Source organism: Carcharodon carcharias, chromosome 18, assembly GCF_017639515.1.
Source record: "Carcharodon carcharias isolate sCarCar2 chromosome 18, sCarCar2.pri, whole genome shotgun sequence".
In the NCBI taxonomy this organism is placed as follows: domain Eukaryota; kingdom Metazoa; phylum Chordata; class Chondrichthyes; order Lamniformes; family Lamnidae; genus Carcharodon; species Carcharodon carcharias.
In genome coordinates this window covers 69,296,838-69,322,371 of record NC_054484.1, presented here as the reverse complement: position 1 = coordinate 69,322,371, position 25,534 = coordinate 69,296,838, and the positions used below count along the sequence as shown (strand labels likewise).

At 42.1% G+C, this 25,534-nt stretch overlaps 1 protein-coding gene across 4 annotated transcripts in view; it reads right to left on the bottom strand.

Moving 5' to 3' along the window:
* The window catches only part of si:dkey-100n23.5 (cyclic AMP receptor-like protein A), a 247,467-nt gene that overhangs the window by 169,952 nt on the left and 51,981 nt on the right, over positions 1–25,534 (bottom strand). For all 4 annotated transcript variants that reach the window (XM_041210606.1, XM_041210608.1, XM_041210607.1 and 1 more), the window contains exons 4-5: positions 16,931–16,987; positions 16,197–16,257 (exon numbers count right to left, since the gene is read on the bottom strand). In XM_041210606.1, the coding sequence (XP_041066540.1) occupies positions 16,197–16,257; positions 16,931–16,987 (118 nt within the window). The remainder of the gene's footprint in view (positions 1–16,196; positions 16,258–16,930; positions 16,988–25,534) is intronic.

Below are 25,534 nucleotides of genomic sequence, written 5' to 3'. Positions count from 1 at the left end.
AGCTGCTCCGCTGACATGAGGTCACTTCAGACCTTCCTGCTCACCATGGATGGATGGGCACCAAGCTGGGAAACTTGATGCCCACACCATCTCCCACACTTGCACTGACCAGCTGAGGTCTCCTGGAGTTGGCTCTCGACGATTCCATTCTCTCAATGGAGGACAGATGGTGCTCGGACATGCGGTTTATTGCTTTGGCGAGCATCCGCGTAGACTCCTCCACATGGAGACAAAGTCAAGCATGGCCTCATGTACCTCCACCAGATCCTCCCGCACACCCGGCTGCATTTCCTGCACCTAATTCATCGCAGACGACTCCAGAGGCACATCATCAGGCACCGACTGAGCATGTGCCTGGTCCCCTGCAGTCCTCCAACTGCTGACATCATAGGCACCCTCTGTCTCTGCCAGCTCCCCCAGCGAATGTGAAGTCCCCTCACCGCTGTGCCCCGGGACACTAGCCGAGGTTCGAATTCCCACTGAGGTACAAGTATCTGTGATGGTGCCTGCCTTGCAGAAATGGTGTGATGCTGGTGAGACTTCAGGGTGCTCAGGCGTCAGAGGGGGCCTCTGCTGCTCCTCCTCCCGGCCCTGCTCCGATGATGCTGAAAGGACGAACAAGGGCAGTGGGTCACTTAACGTGGAGACAATGACAAAGTCCATCCCTGTCTCCCAGATCATTATGCGCTCATCCTTCCATAACCAATGGTCAAGCCATGTTGCAAAATTAAATCATTTAACATTCAGCAGTGCTATGGCTGTTGGGAGGACAATACTGACCTCACTGTTGGGCATACATACCTGCCCATGGCACCCCAGCCTCACCAACACCTCACCTGGGTGCATGGCGCCTCTCCAGATCCAGGGCCTCCTGCTCGAAACGGCTTAGAAATTCTCAGACCATGAGAATGATACTTCTCTTATGGGTAGAAGCAGTGGGGGAGAAAACAGCTGGCAGGACTTCGAGCAGCACCATCCTGATGTTTACCAGCATATTTTTTCAGCATGGCTGAAAAATGTGATGGTGGAATACACAGTTTATGGAAGTGACGGGCACACTTGTGCCTTTATATTGATTAGAAAGTTTTATGCCTGTTTTTCATGTTATTAAGATTGTCATTTGTTTCCAGAACAGCATATATCATGAAGCCAATAATGATAATGCAGAAAGATAGCAAGAACATTACTCTTTGGGTACTCAGTGTGCCAGCAAACTGCTAAAATGCGAGGTCAGCTCATTAAATACATTTTCACTGTTCCCAGCACACAGCCGGCAACGTCACAGAATTAATGCTATTTTGGCATAAGCAGCTCTTAAAGGCTTCCGTTCATCTTTAAAGCTGTCCTGTGTCCAAGAAAGAAAAGAAATGACTGCAATAAGCACAAATTCTACATCATCCAATAAAGCAGCTTTGTAGGAAAATTGAGAAGGCCAATAAAAGGAAAATATTTATTTTCTAAAGTAAGGGCCACCATCCAGTGAAATGTATCCGGCATAAAGATGACAAAAAGAGTCAGTGGTATCTCACCTGTGCTCAGAACCTGGGAACAGGAAGAAATCTACTGGTCTCAGGAAAGAAAACAAGTCCCGTTCAGATTTTTGATTTTAATTTTACAACATGGTGCAACAAGGCAGTTTACAAGCATTTCAGTTTAAGTTTGGGACAGCACCACAAAAGGAGAATAGAATCATAAACTCTTAACAACACAGAAGACAATTAGCTCAGATTGCATTTTTTTCATTCTTTCATTGAATGCGGGTGTCACTGGCTAGGCCATCATTTACTGTCTTTGAGAAATTGATGGTGAATCGCCACCTTGAACACTGTACATCCATAGTGCTGTTAGGGAGGGAGTTATGGATTTTAACCCAGTGGCAGTGAAGGAACGGCGATATATTTCCAAGTCAGGATGGTGTGTGGCTTGAAGAAGAACTTCCAGGTGGTAGTGCTCCCATCTATCTACCCTTCTAGGTAGTAGAGGTTGTGGGTTTGGAAAGGAGGCTGTTGAAGGAGCCTTGGGGAGTTTCTGCAGTGTAGTTGTAGACGGTACACACTGCCGCCACAGTGTGTCAGTGGTGGAGGGAATGAATGTTGAAGGTTCTGGATGGGGGTGCCAATCAAGCCGACTGCTTTGTCCTGCATTGCGTGAAGCTTCTTGAGTGTTGTTGGGGCTGTACTCTTCCAAGCAAGTGGAGAGTTTCCCATCACACTCCTGACTTGTGTCTTGTAGGTGGTGGACAGGCTTTGTGGAGTCAGGAGGTGAATTACTCACCGCAGAATTCCCAGTCTCTGACCTGCTACAATATTTATATAGCAGGTCCAGTTCAGTTTACGGTCAATGGTAGCCACCAAAATGCTGATAGTGGGGGATTCAGTGACAGTAATGCCATTGTATGTCAAGGGGAGATGGTTGGGTTCTCTCTTATTGAAGATGTTCACTGACTGCACTTGTGTGGTGTGAATGCAACTTGCTTCTCTTCAGCCAAGCCTGAATGTTGTCCAAGCCTGTGCTGGCTTTTTGAAAGAGCTGACAATTTAGTCCTACACTTCGGCCTTTTCCCCATAACCTTGAAAATTAGTCCTCTTCACCTGCATGCCTAAGTGCATTGGAATCTGCTTTCATCAGTTTTTCAGGTAGAGCATTCCAGATTTTAACCATCTTTGTGAAAAAGCGCCCCCTAATTTCCTCCCAGCTCTTTTGCCAATTATTTTAAACCTGTGTCCTCTGATTTGCAAAAAGGAAACAGTTTCTTGCTCCTTCCCATGTCAAAACCCTTCATAATTTTAAATATCTCTATTTGGTCTCTCCTTAGCCTCGCAGGTTACTGATGCCCTATTTGTGACAGCTTGGCAACGCATTCAATTCCAGACAGTTGGGGCCTCACAGACTTATACATGCATATACATCACTGTGCATGACTTAAATATTTAAGAACACTTTGGAAGGGTTGAATCTGAGGCTTGCCTGATAAGATGATGTAATTTGACACTGTAGTTAAAGAAAGGACCAAAAAAAAACCTAACACAGCAGACTAGCTGAACATCGAGGGAGATGGATCTGAGTGGGCAGTCGTTTGGTGTCTTGATGGTCATGTGGGTGCAATCGATAATGCCCTGAATCCAGCGATGGAAAAATACCCACTCCCCTTTATGTCTACCCAGCTCTCACAAATAGGACATCAGTGATCTGAGATGTGCGTGATATGCAGCCACGTTTGAATTGCAAGATGCCACCAAGGGCTGCAACTGATCCTTGGAAAGAGCCAGAAGCGAACAAGTTCAAGGCCAGAGTGACTGAATGGTTACTGGCAGGGCATAGCAACCTATGTTGCAAGGTGCGAGGTCTTTGGCGACAAAAGCACAGATCCCCAAATGGTCTAAGATTACCCTAGAAGGGCAAAGTATCTCAAAAATTTGAGCAACAGGTGAAGCTAGCTGTTTCACGCTGCTACTGTGCAGTAGCAAAATGAGTGGTATTCACCACTAACAGGATGCTGCCATCAATCTAAAAAGACGCCCTGCCTATCATACAAATGAGTAGTGTCATGTATGAATTTCAGTGCCAGTGTGATGCTAGATATGTAGGCCCAAAGACTGGCGGATCATATCAAATAGCACGTCCCTTCCACTGTTCGAAACGGGCAACATACAGACTGTACCCAACCAGCCCATGCTTGCGAAACTCAAAACACAGTGTTCTACATTGGATGGGATTTCGTGACTAGACAAAATTTGCTAAATAATCCTCAATGTGCTAAGAATTATACTGGCAACCAATTTAAGATTGTCTGTTGGGCTTACAGTGTGGCGCATTTGCATGTACTGGAGGCTACATATATTAATATACAGGGCCCTGTTCTTTGCAGTCAAAAAGAACATGCACACACATTGTGCCTATTTCCGCTAAACAGAATAAGTGACAACCATTCGATGGCTCATTCCACAGGGCAATGTCTTGACCAATCAGAGTCAAACTGCCTGGTTTAAATTTCAAACAATGCTTGGCAGTTAACTGTCAGTCACCGTCAACTGGTGCATTCTCCATGGCACCGCCTTTACCAGAGTCCATTTTGCAACCAATCAGTACTCTCCTCTCATGCTGTAAAAATGTATTGTTTCCCCTGACATTAGTATTTCTTGTGAATTGTTCTGATGAGTGCAAGATGAAAAGCTTCAACAAAAAAAGTCTCTTTTTTCAGCAATACTCCAGTTCCATTTTCTACTGTTTCATATTCTTGTCCCAATTAACCCTCTCTAGAGCTCTTCGCATAGTTTGAAAGTCTCTCAACTAGGTTTTTTTTAGACCTGTCTTTAACTACAGTGTCAATTTACTTCAACCTTTTAGGCAAGCCTCAGATTCAACTCTTCCAAAGTGTTCTTAAATATTTAAGTCATGTACAGTGATGTATATGCATGCTCATCAAGTATTCAACTACACTGATTTTATTTCCAACAAGGGAGGGAGAAAGATGTAGTCCTATGGCAAAATCTAGAAATTGGAGAACAAATCTCATGTTAATCCCAACAAGATAAGAGCCCATGGAACTTGTAGTATTTCCCCGCTTGATGTTCAAAGTTTAAATAGCATGGGTTGTGGTTTTAATTGGGAAATTGTTTACAGCCTGATCCATTCATTAGGACACATTGCCTTTCTTCTCTGTTATTCCAACCTGATGCAGCAGCTTCAGTTTATTAAAATTGAAGTACTCAGGAGATAAAAAGTAAAGTACTGAATACACAGAAAATTCTATATAAACTCAACTCAAATAACTGCTAAAAACCTAACTACAGCAGCTAAAAACTTTACATTGAGCACTGTGTGATACATATTTAATCCAGAAAAAAAAACTATCATTTTTTCTAGAAGTTTCAATTAGAACTGTCACTTAGCATCTGGATCTGATTACCAATTGGGTCCAGAATAATGTAGCATTTATTAATAACAAAAAATGCCAATGGTTTCTCAACCCGTAAATTTTATAATGTTCCCAAATGTTTATGTAGTCAACTGATGGTGCAGCATATTGCACATCCAAAACCCAGTGGTACAGAGCGGTAAAATATGATTTCATACCTCAACTTAAGTAATTTCAGCCATAATATGGTAGCAAAGTGTGAATGGATACCAGTCCCCCACTCATTGTATAGGGAGCAAATGAGTGGTAAAGCATTGGTCTTGTTAAGTATAATAACTAAAATTGTCATCAAGAAAAGATAATTTGCATTAGATAAAATGATTTAAAAGTTCCTCTCCAAGCCACACACCATCCTGACTTGCAAATATATCATTGTTCCTTCACTGTCATTGCAGTAGACGCATTCGTTGCTACCAATGCGGTCTCCTCTACATTGGAGAGACCAAACGCAAACTGGGCGACCGCTTTGCAGAACACCTGCAGTCTGTCCGCAAGAATGACCCAAACCTCCTTGTCGCTTGCCATTTTAACACTCCACCCTGCTCTCTTGCCCACATGTCTGTCCTTGGCTTGCTGCATTGTTCCAGTGAAGCCCAACGCAAACTGGAGGAACAGCACTTCATCTTCCGACTAGGCACTTTACAGCCTTCTGGACTTTAAATCTTGAACTCCCTTCTCCATCCCCACCCCCTTTCTTCCCCCTCCCTTTTGTTTTTTCCAATAATTTATATCGATTTTTCTTTTCCCACCTATTTCCATTATTTTTAAATCGATACCTTTTATGCCTGGTTAGTCTTATTCCACCCCACCCCCACTAGAGCTGTACCTTGTGTGTCCTCCCATCCATTCTTAATTAGCACATTCGTTTAGATAATATCACCATCTTCAACACCTCTTTGTTCTTTTGTCTGTGACATATTTTGATTATCTGCTCCTATCACTGCTTGCTTGTCCCTACATCCACACCCCCCCTTCTCTCCCCCTACCACACACCCCCCCCTCTTAAACCAGCTTATATTTCACCCCTCTCCTAATTTCACTCAGTTCAGTTGAAGGGTCATGAGGACTCGAAACAGCAACTTTTTTTCTTCTCCGCCGATGCTGCCAGTCCTGCTGAGTTTTTCCAGGTAATTCTGTTTTTGTTTTGGATTTCCAGCATCCGCAGTTTTTTGTTTATATCACAAATAAATTATCTGGTCATTATCACATTGGTGTCTTTAGGAGTTTGCTATGTGCAAATTGGCTGCTGCATGTCTAACAATGACTACACTTCAAAAGTACTTCAGTAGCTGTAAAATACTTGGTCATCCTGAGGTTGTGAAATGCACTATATAAATGCATGTCTGTCTTTTTTAACAGTATCCCAAAGATTTTTGAAGGGTTTTTGTGTGAATATTTGTTAAACATAAAATATCCTGCATTCATGCACAATTTTAGGAATATTATGAGCTTGGGCAATTGGCTGAGGAAGAAAGGGGATATGTTATAAACAGAAAGCATGAAACAAATAAAGAATTAAACTGTAGAATTGTTAATTGACTTAGTTCTTTTTTGCAGTTTTATTATAAATGGTATTCGATGAGATGAGATTCAAGAAGTGAAAAATATCTGGATGTTTCTGCATTCGCAAAAGCTATCATGTTGCAGTATTGAAATATAAAGACATGGAGGGACTTACCGCTGAGCATCAATTGCTTCTGAGTTAGTTGATGTCAGTTTGACAGCAATGGAGAGGCTACAGTTCATTAACTGTAACTAAATAAGGTATTAATGAATCCTATATATATATATATATATATCAAGTTCAGCATATAAGCAGATGACTAAATTTACTTTAGCTCTCTGATCATCAGTGCGCTGCAAAGGAAAATTGGTGAACAGTTCTGATCAGTGGAATGAGTTGCTTTTGGGGGATAATTTTCAACTCGGTAGCAATATGGTGGAATGGATCATCTGCCCTTTGCAGAATGTACCTTAGTACCATGGAATCACAGAACTGTTACAATGTAAAGGAGGCCATTCGGCCCATCGTGTCTGCATTGGCTCTCTGAGCATTTTAACTTAGTACCAATCTCCTGCCTTTTCTCCGTAGCCTTGCACATTATTTTTGTTTAGATAATCATCCAATGCCCTCTTGAATGCCTCAATTGAACCTGCCTCCACCATACTCCCAGGCAGTGCATTCCAAACCCTAACTACTTGTGAAAAAGTTTTTTCTCACTTCGCATTTGCTCCTTTTGCAAAATTCTTCAAAACTGCCCTCTGGTTCTCGATCCACTTAGAAGTGGGAACAGTTTCTCCCTATCTGCTCTGTCCAGGCCCCTCATTATTTTGAAAACTTCTATCAAGTCTCCTCTCAGTCTTCTCCTCTCCAAGGAAAACAGTCCCAACTTCTCCAATCTTTCCTCATAACTGAAGCTTCCTCATCCCTGGCACCACTCTCGTAAACCTCTTCGGCACTCTCTCGCAATGCGTTCACATCCTTCCTTTAGTGTGGCGCCCAGAACTGTACACAATACTCCAGCGGAGGTATAACCAGTGTTCATCATAAACTCCCTGCTCTTATACTCTTATGCCCCTATTAATGAAGCCTAGAATACTGTATGATTTAGAAACAGCTCTCTCTACCTGTACTGTAATGGCTTATGTACTATACAGCCTGGTCTCTCTGCTCTTGCACACACTTTAGATTGGTATCCTTTATTTTATAAAAGCAAAAAACAGCAGATGCTGGAAATCCAAAACAAAAATAAAAATACCTGGAAAAACTCAGCAGGTCTGACAGCATCTGCAGAGAGGAACACAGAGGACTTTTCCTTAGTTCTGTTGAAGCGTCATACGGACTCGAAATGTTAACTGTGTTCCTCTTCGCAGATGCTGTCAGACCTGCTGAGTTTTTCCAGGTATTTTTGTCCTTTATTTTATACTCTCTCTCTATGTTCTTTGTAACGAAGTGTATCACCTCTCACTTCTCCGCATTGAACTTCATCTGCAACCTATCTGCCCACTGCACCAATGTGTCAATGTCCTTTTGAAGTTCTACACTGCCCTCCTCAAAGTTTACAATTCTCCCAAGTTTTGTGTCATCCGCAAACTTTGAAATTGTTCCCTGCATACCAAGATCTAGATCATTTATATATATCAGGAAAAGCAAGGGTCCCAGTACCGACTCCTGGGGACCTCCACTACAAATCTTCTTCCAGCCTGAAAAATACCCATTAACATTACTCTCTGTTTCCTATCCCTCAGCCAATTTTGTATCCACATTGTTACTGTCCCTTTTATTCCATGACCTATAACCTTCCTCAGAAGTGTGTTGTGTGCTACTGCATCGAATGCCTTTTAGAAGTCCATATACACCACATCAATGGCCTTGCCCTCATCAACCCCTCTGTTACCTCTTCAAAAAATTCCAGCAAATTAGTCAGACACGATTTTCCTTTAATAAATCCATACTGACTCTTCCGAATCAATCCAAATTTTTCCATGCGACTATTAATTCTATCCCGAATAATTGTTTCCAGAAGATTCCCCAACAATGAAGTTAAACTAAAACAGAATTACCTGGAAAAACTCAGCAGGTCTGGCAGCATCGGCGGAGAAGAAAAGAGTTGACGTTTCGAGTCATGACCCTTCGACAGAACTTGAGTGAATCCAAGAAAGGGGTGAAATATAAGCTGGTTTAAGGTGTGGGTGTGTGTGTGTGTGTGTGTGTGTGTGTGTGTGTGTGTGTGTGTCGTTTGGGGTGGGGGAGAGAAGTGGAGGGGGTTGATGTGGTTGTAGGGACAAACAAGCAGTGATAGAAGCAGATCATCAAAAGATGTCACAGACAACAGAACAAAAGAACACATAGGTGTTAAAATTAGTGATATTATCTAAACGAATGTGCTAATTAAGAATGGATGGTAGGGCACTCAAGGTATAGCTCTAGTGGAGGTGGGGGGAGAATAAAAGATTTAAAAATATTTTAAAATAATGGAAATAGGGGGGAAAAAGAAAAATCTATATAATTTATTGGAAAAAACAAAAGGAAGGGAGAAGAAACAGGAAGGGGGTGGGGATGGAGGGAGCTCAAGACCTAAAGTTGTTGAATTCAATATTCAGTCCGGAAGGCTGTAAAGTGCCTAGTCGGAAGATGAGGTGTTGTTCCTCCAGTTTGCATTGGGCTTCACTGGAACAATGCAGCAAACCAAGGACAGACATGTGGGCAAGAGAGCAGGGTGGAGTGTTAAAATGGCAAGGAACAGGGAGGTTTGGGTCATTCTTGCGGACAGACCGCAGGTGTTCTGCAAAGCGGTCACCCAGTTTACGTTTGGTCTCTCCAATGTACAGGAGACCACATTGGGAGCAACGAATGCAGTAGACTAAGTTGGGGGAAATGCAAGTGAAATGCTGCTTCACTTGAAAGGAGTGTTTGGGCCCTTGGACGGTGAGCAGAGAGGAAGTGAAGGGGCAGGTGTTACATCTTTTGCGTGGGCATGGGGTGGTGCCATAGGAGGGGGTTGAGGAGTAGGGGGTGATGGAGGAGTGGAACAGGGTGTCCCGGAGGGAACGATCCCTACGGAATGCCGATGGGGGGGTGAAGGGAAGATGTGTTTTGTGGTGGCATCATGCTGGATTTGGCGGAAATGGCGGAGGATGATCCTTTGAATGTGGAGTCTGGTGGGGTGATAAGTGAGGACAAGGGGGACCCTATCATGTTTCTGGGAGGGAGGAGAAAGCGTGAGGGCGGATGCGCAGGAGATGGGTCGGACACAGTTGAGGGCCCTGTCAACGACCGTGGGTGAAAAACCTCGGTTAAGGAAGAAGGAGGACATGTCAGAGGAACTGTTTTTGAAGGTAGCATCATCGGAACAGATGCGATGGAGGCGAAGGAACTGAGAGAATGGGATGGAGTCCTTACAGGAAGCGGGGTGTGAGGAGCTGTAGTCGAGGTAGCTGTGGGAGTCGGGAGGTTTGTAATGGATATTGGTGGACAGTCTATCACCAGAGATTGAGACAGAGAGGTCAAGGAAGGGAAGGGAAGTGTCAGAGATGGACCACGTGAAAATGATGGAGGAGTGGAGATTGGAAGCAAAATTAATAAATTTTTCCAAGTCCCGACGAGAGCATGAAGCAGCACCAAACTAATCATCGATGTACTGGAGAAAGAGTTGTGGAAAGGGGCCGGAGTAGGACTGGAACAAGGGATGTTCCACGTACCCCATAAAGAGACAGGCATAGCTGGGGCCCATGCGGGTACCCATAGCCACAACTTTTATTTGGAGGAAGTGAGAGAAGTTGAAGGAGAAATTGTTCAGTGTGAGAACAAGTTCAGCCAGACGGAGGAGAGTAGTGGTGGATGGAGATTGTTCGGGCCTCTGTTCGAGGAAGAAGCTAAGGGCCCTCAGACCATCCTGGTGGGGGATGGAGGTGTAGAGGGATTGGACGTCCATGGTGAAGAGGAAGTGGTTGGGGCCAGGGAACTGGAAATTGTTGATGTGACCTAAGGTGTCAGTGGAATCACGGATGTAGGTGGGAAGGGACTGGAATGAAGTTAAACTGACTGGTCTGTAATTGCAGGGCAGATTCTTTACAGCATGTTTTGAACAAGGGTACAACGTTTGCAATTATCCAGTCCTCCGGCACCTCCCCCGAAACCAGGAAACATTGAAAGATTGTTACTAGTGCCTCTGCAATTTCCACTCTCACTTCCTTCAATATTCTTGGATGCATCTCATCCGGTCCTGGCGCCTTATCAGCTTTAAGTATCAATTTTAAGCCCTGTTAGTGACTGAGTTTCCTCCTCTGTCACCATGGTCTGGGCAGCATCTGCCTTGTAGGTAAAGGCTAGAAAGGGGAAAAAATCTGAGATTTTTGTTTTGCTCCTGTGGAAAGTGTGGGTGCATGAAACTCAGCTAAAGGACAATACAGGGATATCTACATTGCTCTAGATGCCGGAATAGCTTAATCACATTGTGCCTTAACTTCCATGTGGGGAATGGACACTTGGATGAAGCACTGGGGGCTTTGTAGCCCCTGGAATCGCATTGAATATAAACTGCCAACTTCAGAACAGGAGGGGCAAAAGAATTGTGTTTGGAGAGAGTAAAGTGTTTCCGTCATTAAAAAAGCTAAGTGCACTCAATTTACCTGGGTAATTTTCAACCTTATCCCATTCTCAAACAACAGGATGAAAACCAGGCAGGCGATCCATTCCACCATATCACTGTCAAGTTGAAAATTATCTTCAGAAAGCAACTAATTCCTAGAATGGAACTGTTTGCAATTTATTCAGATCATTGCATAGCAGCAAAAACAATGTTGACAGACTTTCCCCTGACTGTTAATCCATTAATACCTTATTTAGTTAGAGTTGATGAGCTCCATTTATACATTCTATGCATTTACAAAGATGTTACGCAAATAGAGGAGCTAAGTAAGCTAAGAGCATGTACTTCCTACATTCTTGCAGTCAATATATTTTTGGTTGCTGGAAGTTTGTTAAACAATGTTTTATCTTTTCCCTTTTTTGTGCAAGATTGTCAAAAAATCTCAAACTAAAAATAGCATGTAAAACACAGGTGTCAAAAAATGAACTGAAGTATGTTGTTTCACAAATAATGCCCAATTGTGACCTTGTTTTGAAATGTTCATTTGCATTTAAAATAAAAATTGGAGGCTGATACAAAAATGTTACCTCCCTAGAAGCTCAAAGAACTGTTTGTACATAACAAAAGGATTGGATTTTTTTAAACTACTGAACAATGCTTCAGTCCTGCAGATTTTAAAGTTTCAGGATTTATAACAATTTGAATTATATATCACTTCAATTAATAAAGTTTCTCAAGGTGTTTCATAGGAGCTTTATCAGCAAAATTTGACATCAAGCCATATAACGAGATATTAGAGAGAACATGGCCAAAAATATGGATAAAAGAGATTGGTTTTAAGGAGCATCTTAAAGAAGGAGAGACAGGTAGACAGCCAGGGAGGAAATTCAAGAGCATGGGTCCAGGCAGCTGAAGGTACAACCAGCAATGATAGAGGAATTAAAATAGAGGAGGTATAAAAGATCAGAATTGGAGGAGCACAGAGATCTTGGAGGGTTGAAAGGCTGCATGAGGATATGGAATTGGGTACGACTGAAGCTGTGGAGGGATTTGAAAGCATGTTTTAAAAGTGAAGCACTGCCCAACCCAGAGGGTGATGGGCGAACAGGACTAGGTGAGGTTTAGGAGGCAGGAAGCAGAGTTTGAATGAACTGAATTTTATGGATGATGGAAGGTAGGAGGCCAGCCAGTATCAGTACAGTCAATTCTAGAGGTAACAAAAGCATGGATGAAGGTTTCAGCAGATGAATTGAGATAGGGCAGAATAAGGGATGTTATGGACATAGAAATAGGTGATTTCAGTGATGTTGTGGTCGAAAGCCCATTTCTGGGTCAAACACAACGTGCAGATTGTGAATGGTTTTGTTCATTTCCAGACTATTGTCAGGGAGTCAGTGGCTAGGGCAATTTGTGTGGGGGGTTAAAAGCGATTTGGATTTTTCTGCTGAGTAATCAGGCATTAAACCAGATTTAGCTTTATGCATTAACACAGGTATTTTGCATAAGCAAGCCCTCAACTAGTTCAAAAACTCAACATCCTACTGCAACATTTGGTAAAATAAAAGCCACCAATATAGAATCTTCACACATATTTGAGGGAAAATTTAGAAACCCTATAGTTACAATGAAGAACCATGGTTGAAGGGAGCACTGGTCTGAGATAAGGCCTACAACAGTGTAACGCACATTTTGTCATGCACTTCTTAAGTGTGCAGTTCCCTGCTGGGAGCGTGGAATCACTGAATTTATATTTTGATTTGTTCAAAGAAACTGCTCCTTCAAGATATAATTGGTTTACTGCCTTTTCATAACAGTCTCCTAGAGACTACAATTACATTTGTATCATTGCAAAATTCTATTTGATGACTATATGTCTTTCCAATTGCACTGTCCCAAAATATTTTTCCTGTTGTATTTATAACTTATTCAGCTGAAAATTGGGTAAGTGTATGTGAACACTGGCAACTATTTAGTCCATGAACTGATCATTCAGGATTAGAGTTGCACTTTAAAAAAAAAATCAGTTAACACAAACACTACAAAAGGTGTCAACCATGTCCCCATTGCCTCTAATAACAACTCATAACACATTGTATTATAGATGGTCCATGTCCTATTTGAGCAACTGTATTTCATTAACAGGTTAAAAATGTAAAATTATGCAATTATATATTTATTATGTAATTATATATGTATTCTTGCTTGACAGTATGTGTTTATATTAGAAATTTCACTATTCTCATAGTCCAAATGCAAAATAATTTTCTATTAGCAAAGGACAGTTTACCTATGGAATTAGGAAAAGCTAAGGACAAGAGACGACTAGCTGGGCCATCAAATCTCAGTTCTCCAGCATTCAAGATCTCACAAGGATCAATACTGGTGCAGTGGCAGCACTTTAGCCTCTGTCATGACTTCAAAGCCAACTCCAGATACTTAACCTTATCATCTGGATAGATATTTCATGTAGTACTGCAACAGCACTACATCATCAGAGGTGCTGATTTCCAGATGAAATGTTAAATTGAAGCACTGCCTGTCCTCGACTTTCAACACCACTCTCCACTGAATATGTATTCTACATTGGATCATTTGTTTGTTTCTAGGGACCCAACACCTGCTCCCATGACCCCATGTCACTACACTGTGATCATACAACTTTTCTTCCTAGCCCCCATACTAATCGACATTGCAGATTGCTCCCTCACCACAGATACTGTCTCCCACTGTCATCACTCCACTCCTGACAAAAAACTAATATTTAACCCTTTTGTTCTTGCAACCTCCCATCACCTGCCTCTAGTACCTTTATATCTTTGAGAGTAACTCAAAAAGAAAGAAATTCAGTGTAGGTGATGGGGGTCTTGACTGCTGGATGGAGGACCGGTGAGAACCCTGTGTCGGGAAGGCCCACTGCATTAACTAAGTGGCAACAGGACTTTCCCAGGATCAGAAGTCCCACTTGTTGAGAGATGCTGGCCAATCAGAGGCCTGCAGCTCTTCACTGCTTAGCAGTGCCACCAGGGAGGTGGTGGCTGCTGCTGGTAATGCACTCACCTGCAGCTCACTTTCACCAACGGACCCAGGTTGCCACCGAGCGATGGCAGGAGGTGGATCAAGGGATGGAGGTCAGCAGAAAGGCTAAGGGATGGAGGTGGGCAAAAAGGGTGAGGGGCGGTTTTCAGCACCCCAACCCCCCCACTTCCTGATGCCAGGTCCCTCAATCAATCACCGAGTGCCTTTGAATGCCCCCCCTGCACCACACCAAAAAAAAATCCACAAGCAACCAACAGGATTGCTTTTAGAGCTTCCCACATGGCAAGTACCTGTCCACTGCTGGACAAATACCAGCAGCGGCAAGATGAGGCCCTTAAGTGGGTATTAATAGTTTGTGGGAGGTGGGGGGAGAATTCTATCCAGGCTGTGGGAGCGAGGAGTAGAAGGGGGTGTGGGGTGTGGCAATGGGGGAGTGGAATGGTTGAGGTGCATAGAATGTACTGTCCAAGATTGTGGGGGTTGGGGGTGCTTTGTTCAGACTGTGGGTGGGGGACAGCAGTATCAGAAAGCAGCTCGCACACACAGGTGTATACTGTGCACTCGTAAGAAACACAGATCTGAAATACAAAGGCCACTCCAGCAGCAAACAACTGGAGACTCAGGACAATCACAGGATACAAATACAGGACCCCCCCATAAAATGCGGGACAGTTGGTCATCCTAACTTAAGGGCCTCAATTGGTGGTTGGCCAAGAATGCTGTTCACAAGTCTTCCTGACAGACTCAATCAGGGCAGGGGCAGAAAGGCGGTGGGGTCCCTACCCGTCTGATTAAATGCCCCCACCACCAAATCTGCCATGGAGACAGCATTAAATTTTGCCCTTTCCGAGTGAGAAGTTGATTGATTCAAAGTAGGGAGGTTAAATGTACCATTTCTACTCTCCAAACATTAGTACTCTTGTATTAACAATCTGCTGAGAGAGGATGTGGAAAGAGGATTGCTTTTTAAACGCTAATGAAAGAATGGTAAAATAGCATGCTTAAAGTATTTACATACAATTAGGGACTTGTGACAACTGAAAGCTGCATTCTATTCAGACAAAACAAAAATAAGAATACCTGGAAAAACTCAGCAGGTCTAACAACAGAACTGTTGAAGAGTCATACGGACTTGAAACGTTAACTGTGTTCCTCTCCGCAGTTGCTGTCAGACCTGCTGAATTTTTCCAGGTATTTTTGTTTTTGTTTTGGATTTCCAAAATCCGCAGGTTTTTGCTTTTATTCTATTCAGACAAACTGCATTCAAACAGCCAATGTAGAGGAGTTGCAAATTGGAACTATCTTAAAAGCTATTGCCATTTCCAGTTTCTCTCAGTGTATATATTGTTGAGGTAGAACACTTAAAAATATGAAATGTTCTGGATTTGCTATATATTTTACTCATTCGTGTCATTTTCCCTTTTCATAATCTCCCAAATTGCTAAGTGACAATGGCATTTCTACAAATGGCATAGCCCAGAATGCACCCTTACACTGCAACTATCAGTATCGTCCCTTAGAATAGAGTCCATGGTACAGCCTAAAGAACAAGTACTATAAGCAGATGTAATCAAGGTCACATAAAAACTTTGCATATGATATGCTAATTCTATTAATAAATATTACGAATTACCAAAAGTGCTTCAAATTCTTTTTGGCTCAAAGTTTATCATGACACAGAAGTGTTAGTAAGTTATAAAAGTCTGAAGCTACACATTCTAGTACAAGAGGTGTTTGGGCCCCTCTCACTATAATGAATGAACAGAAGAGCCATATGGCATTGCATTAAAATTATCAATTCTCAATAGCATATTACATTTAACTCATTTAGGAAATTGTAAAACAGTCTAGTATTTAGTTCACAACATTTTTAAAAGTTGTTACCTGTTAATTTACAATTAAAAGGAGACAATTTCAAACATGCAGAAGCATGAGTTTCTGACAACAGTAACTACACTTCAAACAGCACTCATTGGCTGTTGAAGTGCTTTGGGACATCTTAAGGTCATAAAATGCACTAGATAAATGTAAGTTTTTGTTTCAGTGAGAGAAAATTCTCAGGTGTTGCTTGATGTTAGGTGCTTATCATACTAGGTATCAGCATAACAAGTTTTGGGTTTACTATATAGGAAAGGAACCAAAGCACTCACCAAAGTATGTAAGCCACCAGGCTTGAAAGTTGCAAAGGACACCATCTGGGATAACTTCTCCCTGTTACAAAAGTTAAGTTTCATACCACTGAATAGAGACCAAATCAACTTCCAAAATATGCAAATCAGTTTCATTTTAAATAGAGAAATACGCATTTTCCATCACATGTATATTTACTTAACACGTTTTTTAAAATGACAATGCAAGCATTAAGACTAGAGAAACTGTATTTTGAAGCTTCTGAAACCTGCAAAATTATTGCTATATTTCCATACTATAAATGCACACACTGCAAAAAGGGTTGGCTTGCTGTTCGGCACAGATGTGTATTTTTCTATAATAGTTTGACAAATAAACAAGTTAAAATTATAAAAATATTTTGGGGTGATGAATTTAAGAAAATTTTGTCATAATTCCTCCAAATAATATTTACATCAAAATATACCATTTAAAAAAAGTAAATACACAATAATAATTGACATATTTAGGATTGGACACTCAAAAACCTTTCAAGTATTATTACCCAGAAATCTGACAGTATAGCTTATTTATATCACAAGTCATTTTTTTTTAAAGAATATGGCAAAGGATACAATACCAAAATATTACTTTCATGTACAATGAAAAAGAAAATGAGTAGTTATACAACTGACTTTATCATACATTCTGAAGTTTTCGGACCGAAAAAGTACGGACCAAACATGTGCTGTCGGTAAAAGTAAAACCCACTTACCATCAGATAGGCAATACTGTCAAACAGTGCAGCCACAGTCAGGCTCAGGATCATTTTCTGTTGGGAGAGAGACCAGAACATTAGGGAAATTACAATACTATTCTCTCAATTGTTTCTAAAGTCACCTGGCCATAGAAATCCCTTCTGTGCTGCACTTGCTTTATACAGCTTTAAAGCATGGTATCCTGCTCTGTCTCAATGATTCTCAGCGATTTTCCTTTAAGTTATGAAGGCCTTCAAGACCTGCAGCAGTAGCACACATTATTCTTCCCTCTCACTGCACCCACCATCCGCCCTCCTGCCTGCACCAGCCCCCACACAAATGAAAGTCAAGTAGGAGATGATAACTGCACCTTGCTCTCGCTCACTTCATTCTGATGAGCTGAATTCAGAAATGTGGCCTAGTTCATTGAAATTCAAACTGGACATGTGCACGCTGCATAACACCTGACTTATACTTAGGGTACATTGGTTTACACAAAGACAAGCCAAAACTTGACAAAATTAACAGATTATGATGAAAGAGATCTTGGAGTGGTTCAATGCAATAATTTAATGTTGAGGGTTCAGATAATAGTTATAAACTACTCACTTTATTCTCTTGGTTTATGATATCATCTAAGTGTCTCTGATTGGATTACTGCCTTGCAATCACTTCCAGAGATTCATTATTCCCTACACAACTGTCTGCTGAAAAATGGGTGAGCCGTAAAAATTGCATTAACTATCATTTGGCTACTTTTCTCAAATTCCTTTTAATGGTATTTGAAAATTTTTATCCTCATCAAGGTCAGAGGTAAAGGAAATGGAAATATTTCCCATTCAAGTCAACATCAAACACATAGCAAAGTCAGCAGCTCCAATAAAAGTACAGCTCCTATTAGCTAACAACGAAACAGAATTGACAATTATGGTTTAGTGCTGAAATGATCCAGAATCTAGGCTGCTGCACCTTTTAGTTGAAGAAGCAATCCTAGAACAATTTGGCTGTGACCAATATTTATAGGAATTTCCACAAAATGCTTTAATATAAACAGAATCTTAATTAACTTAAGTGGCTCTAGAGCTTTAGTAATCAACCTACCGCATTAAAATATAATTGATCATTTTTAAATATATATTACATGTCGATAGAATATGGCAGCATTGTACGACAGTAAAAAGTCTAACAGTATTGATTACTGCTTTTTAAAAATCTTTTTCTTTCCATTATCACACTTTCTTGTTCAGTGAATGTTACTAAATCTCATTTAAGTAATTCCACACGCATGGAAATTGCACAGAATCTGTACCTTAGCGTTTATGTACAAAGCATTAACTGACCACAACACTGGTGCCGCCAATTTCTAATGAACAACAATGAAATCCAGTGGAATTCTACACAGCATCTGATTACCATGCCTATACCGACTCTTTGAAAGTGCAATCCAATTAGTTATACTCCCCTGCTCTTTCCCCATAGCCCTACAATTTTTTACCTTTTCAAGTATATATCCGATTTCCTTTTGAAAGTAACTTTTGAATCTGATTCTATCACCCTTTCGGGCAGTGCATTCCAGATCACAGCAAATGACTGTGTTAAAAAAATTCATCACCCCTATTAAACCTGCATCTTCTGGGGACTGACCCTCCTCCTCGTGGAAACATTTTTTCCCAAATTACTCTTTCAAAACCCTTCATAATTCTGACTATCTCTATTAAAAATCCCCTAAACCTCTCTTCTCTAAGGGGAGCTATTCCATACTCTCTAGTCTCTTCACATAAATGAAGCCCCTCATCTCTGGTACTATTCTAGTGAATATCCTTTGTGCTCTACAGTGGAGTATTACATTTAATCATCTCTTTGTAAATACCATATGGGTGTGGTACTCAATATTAATTAACCCAATTTTTAAAATCAAATGCATAAATTGGTTTCCTGCTTGTGATACTGTGTCACAGTACAAGTGAACAGTGCTGCACAACGGCACTTTAAACAGTTGAAAAGCAAACAGCTAATCAATCAACTGCTTAATTCCTCCTTCCTAATGCACTGTTCAGAAGGCTAGCACTACCACCCCCCAATTTATTTTCAAGCCAAAACCAGCATTTGGGCACAACACTGCAACAGATGAGTGCTGAGTAGCATTCCACTCAAGAAGTGCTGGTTCTGGGCTGAAACAAAAAGAAATTAAGTACACTAACAATCTGTGCATTAGGTAGGAGACAATTAAGGAGCTGATTAACCAGCTGTTTAAAGCATCAGAGTTCACTGAGCACCACTGTTCAGTACAACAGTAAACATCAAGGATCATTAAGATAAAAGCAAAATACTGCCGAGACTGGAAATCTGAAATAAAAACAAAAAACGCTGGAAAAACTCAGCAGGTCTGGCAGCATCTGTGGAGAGAGAAACAGAACGTTTCAAGTCCGTCTGACTCTTCTTCAGTACTAAAGAGAAGTAGAAATGTGATGGATAAAAACAAAAAACTGCGGATGCTGGAAAGCCAAAACAAAAACAGAATTACCTGGAAAAACTCAGCAGGTCTGGCAGCTTCGGCGGAGAAGAAAAGAGTTGACGTTTCGAGTCCTTGTGACCCTTCAACAGAACCAGTTCTGTTGAAGGGTCACGAGGACTCGAAACGTCAACTCTTTTCTTCTCCGCCGATGCTGCCAGACCTGCTGAGTTTTTCCAGGTAAGAAATGTGATGGATTTTGTACTTTGGGCTAGAGCAGGTGAAGCAAGATGAAAGGTCAGGGATAGGTGGTAGTGAAGGAGAGATTGACAAAGATGTCATGGACACAAGACAAAACTAGACAAAACAAGACAAAAAGACTAAAATAGGTGCTGAAGGTGGCATAAAGGTAAGAGCAGAATGTGTTAAAGCAGAACAAGGGTCAGTGCTCTTGTGAAAGCACAACATAGAAACCAGTGACAGATGGCCCTGGGGGGCCGGGGGTGAGTGCAGGCGTGGAGGGGTTGGGGCAAAATAACATCTTCCAGGGTCCACAGAGACTGCAGGGTTGGCTCCTCGGGGACAAGGGCTACGCACAGAGGACGTGGCTGATGACACCCATGCGACAGCTTCAGACTGCAGCAGAACAATGGTATAACGAGGTTCATGCCGTGACCTGGACTTTGATGGAGCAAACAATAGACATCTTGAAAATGAGGTTCCGGTGCCTCGACAGGTCTGGTGGAGCACTACAATACAGTCCCCAGGGAGTGTCGCGCATCATCATAGCTTGCCGTGCGCTACACAACCTGGCGCTGCAACAGCGGAGGGTGTGGCTGAGGAGGAGTTGGAAGAGCTGCACATATCCTCTGATGAGGAGGATGTCTAAGGAGGTGATGTTGATGAGGTCCTCGAAAGCAAGGATGCTGGGCGATGAGGCCATCGCACTGGTCAGGCGAGACAGGCGCTCTCGGGAAACCCTCACAGCCGCAAGATCCATGGAAGGTGACGACGACGAGACGCAGTGAGGACAGTCCTGACATCCTCACCTTGCATCTGCAAATGTTTGACTCCTGTGTGGCTGATGGCAGCGCTTATACACTCAGTGCTTAGGCTCATATCATGGAGGTACAGTGGAGGTCCTAATAGTCACTAGATTTCAGGAGGAAGATGACAACATTCAGTGAGGACACTCCATAGATCTTCACATTGCCTCTGTGAGTGTCGATTACTATCTGGCTGGGGTCAGTTCATTTGCGCTCTGCAATCAGGGTCATATCATGGAGATGCAGCCGTGAAAGCTTAAATCTGATCCTTTGTCAGCCCTCAGCACCTGACCCCTTCAGGAACACAGTGTCACTAGTTACAGATGCTGAAGAGATGGGGGCCAGCCCCACCTCAAAAGTGCTGAGAGCACACAGAGAGAATGATGGAACTCTGTGACACATGCCCATGACATTCTGGCAGCAATGACAAGCACCATCGAGGTGCAGGCATTTCTAATGTGTCCCGTGAGTGTGAAGCTGGACCATCACTTTGGTCTGGAGATTACAAACTTCACAGGGGAGAGGCGCTGGACTACGACAGCTGCTTTTATCTTGTGCAGGACCAAAGTTTCACATCTGAATGACATGAACATTGCTCATCATAACAAGGAGCTATAGACAAGGAGACATTCTTGGGAGTTTATTTACAACAGTGAACATTATGTACATGTGATTAACGCCTGTGCCCAGGCTGTGTAACCATATCTTCTTAACCTTCCTAACCCTGCCGCTACATTTTGGTGCCTGCGGTCAACATGTCAGATGTGCCTAAGAGAGAAAGTGGAGATTATTTGTGCTTGGTAGCTGCATTGAACATAGAACAGTGGACTCAGAGCAGCATTGAGAAGGATGTTCCCTGCCGACCTCACTGTCACTGCAGGAACAGTCCACATCCCCTCTGGCCAGCTCCAACGCTCCACTCTCAAATGGAGTGAGGACCTTGACGTCCGACACTCCATCCCCAGGCTGGGACCTCACCCAGTGATTGTGCGCAATCTTGTCCTGCAGTAAAAACAGATGGAGAGTGTGTAAGCAGGGCACATGACAGACAAAATGAGAAAAATGGCAGGCATGCATGTGTGCCATGTGGAGCCATGGATGGGATGAGGAGGCAGTCTCCAGAGGAGATGAGGCCAAATGGAGATGTTAGGGTGTGTGAGTAAGTGATTGGTGATGTCCCTTGAGCTGGCAGTGAGTGAGCTGCCAACAAATGTGTAATGGGCTTGTGAGTGGGTGGGTTGAGATTTAAGATGGTTGCCTTACCCTGGCGGCACGGGTGAGATCATTCATCCATTTTCTGCACTAGATGGCCGACCTCTTGTGTGAAGCGTTGGCACTGACCATCTCTGCCACTGCCTCCCAAGCTGGAGTGGTGAGACTGATGGGCCTGCTGCAGCCAGAGCAGGGATACAGGACTTTGTGGCGGGTCTCCACAGTATCCAGGTGTTCCAGGGATGCATCACTTAATTGATGGGGGGTGTCTGCAATCTTCCTGGTTTTTGCGGCCATGTCTTCAGCAAAGCAGTCCTGGGTTGCAAACATTGAGAAGTGTGCTTGCGTCTGCATTTTAAATATGGCACCCAGCGTGAGGAAGCAATAAGGTAATGGCATAGCGGGCCAATCGGAGACGCCCACCAGTGATCCAGCATGGTTCCCATGACTGAATAATTTTTGAGGTGGGAAGGAGACTACAAATGCAAAAACTTGCCATTGCGGCCGACGGGTAAAACAACTTTTTTCATGCCCGCTACCACACTTAGTGCAAATTTGGGACAATTCCACCCATTAACTCTCTATTATCCTAATGCTGTCTATCTCTCCCAGTTTTCCATGCAACTTAGTATTCCTCTCTGACACGACACTACTGCTATAGTGTTCCTGGGTAGGGAGGAGTTATTGGTAGTGGCCCAGAGGAATTCCACTGCCGATTGACATATTCTTACCCCACCCCCCTTATCAATTAAACTGTGGACATAAGGTGAATCAGCTGAGTCCTGCCAGCAGCATGAAACACACTCATAGTAAATAAACAGTTGATTTTACACCACACCCAATCTTCTTTCACAGAACAACAGTTCAAACCCTTTTTGGAGACTCATTCTTGAGTCTTACTGTTATTTTTATTTGGTTTGAAATTAAAAATCTTGCTAATATTTTCCAAGTCAATGGGAAATAGAAACTGGTGTGATGAAAAACCAGATGTCAATTTGCTACGAGCCCATTTGCACTGTTGGCATAGATTAATTACACCCCCTAATGTCTGTTAGAAAGTGCTCCAACCGCCTCAAAGGTACATGAGATCAAGGTTTTGTAAATTTTTTAATGCTACTTGTAACTCAAGTCATTTCTTTCCCTTTTTGCTTTGCGGTGCATCTGGAGTAAACGTAGCACATAGGTCTCATGAATTTGATGCTGCTAGCCCATGAAAGCATAGAAAGATTAGGAAAAGCTGTATAGCAATCTCAATGCAAAGTTAAACACCAAACTCTCCCTCCCCCTAACACATTACTGTTCAAAATAAGAATGTAGGCAAACATCCTGGTCCAGGCCTCTGATTATGCTACACTTTAATCAGAATTCTGGGGAAGTGAGAGAACAGCATGGGTTTTCTTGCCATTTCTTGCTTCAAGAGTAAACTATAGCTTCCTCCAGATTGCTCTGCTGAAACCAGGAACTCAATTACGTAAGAGACAAACCAATGTCTAATCATTCTATAACATAGACGATTGGCACACCAGCATCACATCAGAGTAACATGTGCCCCATTTATATTGGAGGAACTACTAATGGAAATGGTTCCACAACATCATGTGGTTTGTGCGGTGTCAAATTTGCGCAATTTATGCAACTAGGTGCATTCAGCAATCCCAGGACAACAGTGCAAGTGCAAAACTGTAGGAACTATAGGTGTGGTGAAGCCTGTTTGCAATTGCCAACTTCTCAACTCTTTTCTATAAAATGAATTTAAGACTAGTGTCATCAGATTTACACAGCAGGTTCTGAAATGTCAGTACAATGTGGCTTATATCCCACGTTGCAGAACATTCTCTAGACTGTTAAAAATTGGTTTTACTTCAGTTTTTTTTCATATTTGCATGTACCACCACTTCCTGCAGTTTCAAAGGGTGAAGAATCATCCCGGGAGTTAGATCTGAGTCATGTGCAATTTTTTTTAAAAATCCAACAGTTGTGTATTTCAGTTTAATCTCTAGCTACTAGAATTAGGTATTACCTTTAGACCATAAAACCAAAAGATGCAGGAGCAGAAATAGTCCATTCAGACCATTGAGTCTACTCTGCCATTCAATAGGATCATGTCTGATCTACTAATCCTCAACTCCACTTTCCTACCTTGTCCCCATAACCTTCAATTCTCTTACTGATTAAAAATCTGTCTATCTCAGTCTTGAACATACTTAACAACCCAGACTCTACAGCCCTCTGCAGTAAAGAATTCCACAGATTGACTACCCTCATCTCTGTCTTAAGTGGGCGAGCCCTTACTTTGAGATTATGTCCTCTGGTCCTAGATTCTCCCAAAAGAGGAAACAACCTCTCAGCATCTACCCTGTCAAGCCCCCTAAGAACCTTATATGTTTCAATAAGATCACCTCTCATTCTTCTAAACTCCAATGAGTATAGGGGCAACCTACTCAACCTCCCCTCATAAGAAAATCCCTCCATCCCCAGGATCAACCTGGACTGGACTGCCTCCAATGCCAATATATCTTTCCTTAGATAAGGGGACCAAAACTGTTCACAGTATTCTACGTTTGGTCTAACTAGTGCCTTGTATAGTTTTAGCAAGACTTCCTTATTTTTATGCTCCATTCCCTTTGAAATAAAGGTCAACATTCCACTTGCCTTACCTATTATCTGCTGAACTTGAATGCTAGCTTTTGGGGATTCATGCACAAGGACTCCCAAGTCCCTCTGTGCTGCAGCTTTCTCCATTTAAGTAATATTCAGCTCCTCTATTCTTCCTGCCAAAGTGCACAGCCTCACATTTTCCCACATTATATTCCATCTGCCAGGTTTTTGCCCTCTCACCTAACTTGTCTATATCCCTCTGTAGACTCTTTGCATCATCTTCACCACTTGCCTTCTCACCTATTTTTGTGTCATCTGCGAACTTGGTGACACTCATTTCCCTCATCCAACTCATTAAATATGTTGTAAATAATTGTGGCCCCAGCACTGACCCCTGTGGCACTCCACTAGTTAAAGGTTGCCATCCTGAAAATGCCCCCCTTATCCTAACTCTCTGTCTTCTATTAGTTAGCCAATCCTCTATCCATGCTAATATACTACCCCAACACCATAGGTTCTTATCTTATTAAGTAGCCTTATGTGTGGTAACTTATCGAAAGCCTTTTGGAAATCCAAATATATTGCATCTACTGGTTCCCCTTTATCTATCCTGCTTGTTACCTCCTCAAAGAATTCTGATAAATTTGTTAGGCATGATTTTCCCCTTCATGAAGTCATGCTGACTCTGCTTGGTTATATTATGCATTTCTAAATGCTCTGCTATTACATCCTTTATAATAGACTAACATTTTCCCAAAGACAGATGTTAAGCTAAGTAGCCAATAGTTATCTGTTTTTTGTCTCCCTCCCTTTTTGACATTGGCAGTTTTCCAGTTCTGTGGGATTTTTTCAGAATCTAAGGATTCTTGGAAGATTACTACCAGTGCATCCACTATCTCTGCAGCTACTTCCTTTTTTATCCTAGGATGCAACTCATCAGGTCCAGGGGACTTATCAACCTTTAGCCACATTAGTTTCCCTAGTACTTTTTCCTCTAGTAATAGTTATTGTATTTATTTCCTCCCCAACTTTTGCCGCATGATTATTTAGTATTTTTGGTATGCTATTAGTGTCTTCTACCATGAAGACTGATGCAAAGTATTATTCAACTCCTCTGCCATTTCCTGACTCCCCATTATTATTTAGTGTGTAGATGGTGTAAAATGAATAATTTTAGTAAAAGGAAGTGACTACACAGGATGCATTGAACATATGGTGTTACATTGGGAATATAGATTTATAGATACTATTTTGTAATGTGGTTTCCTGCAAACTCTAAATCAATACTAAATATAGTACCAACAAATCTGTGA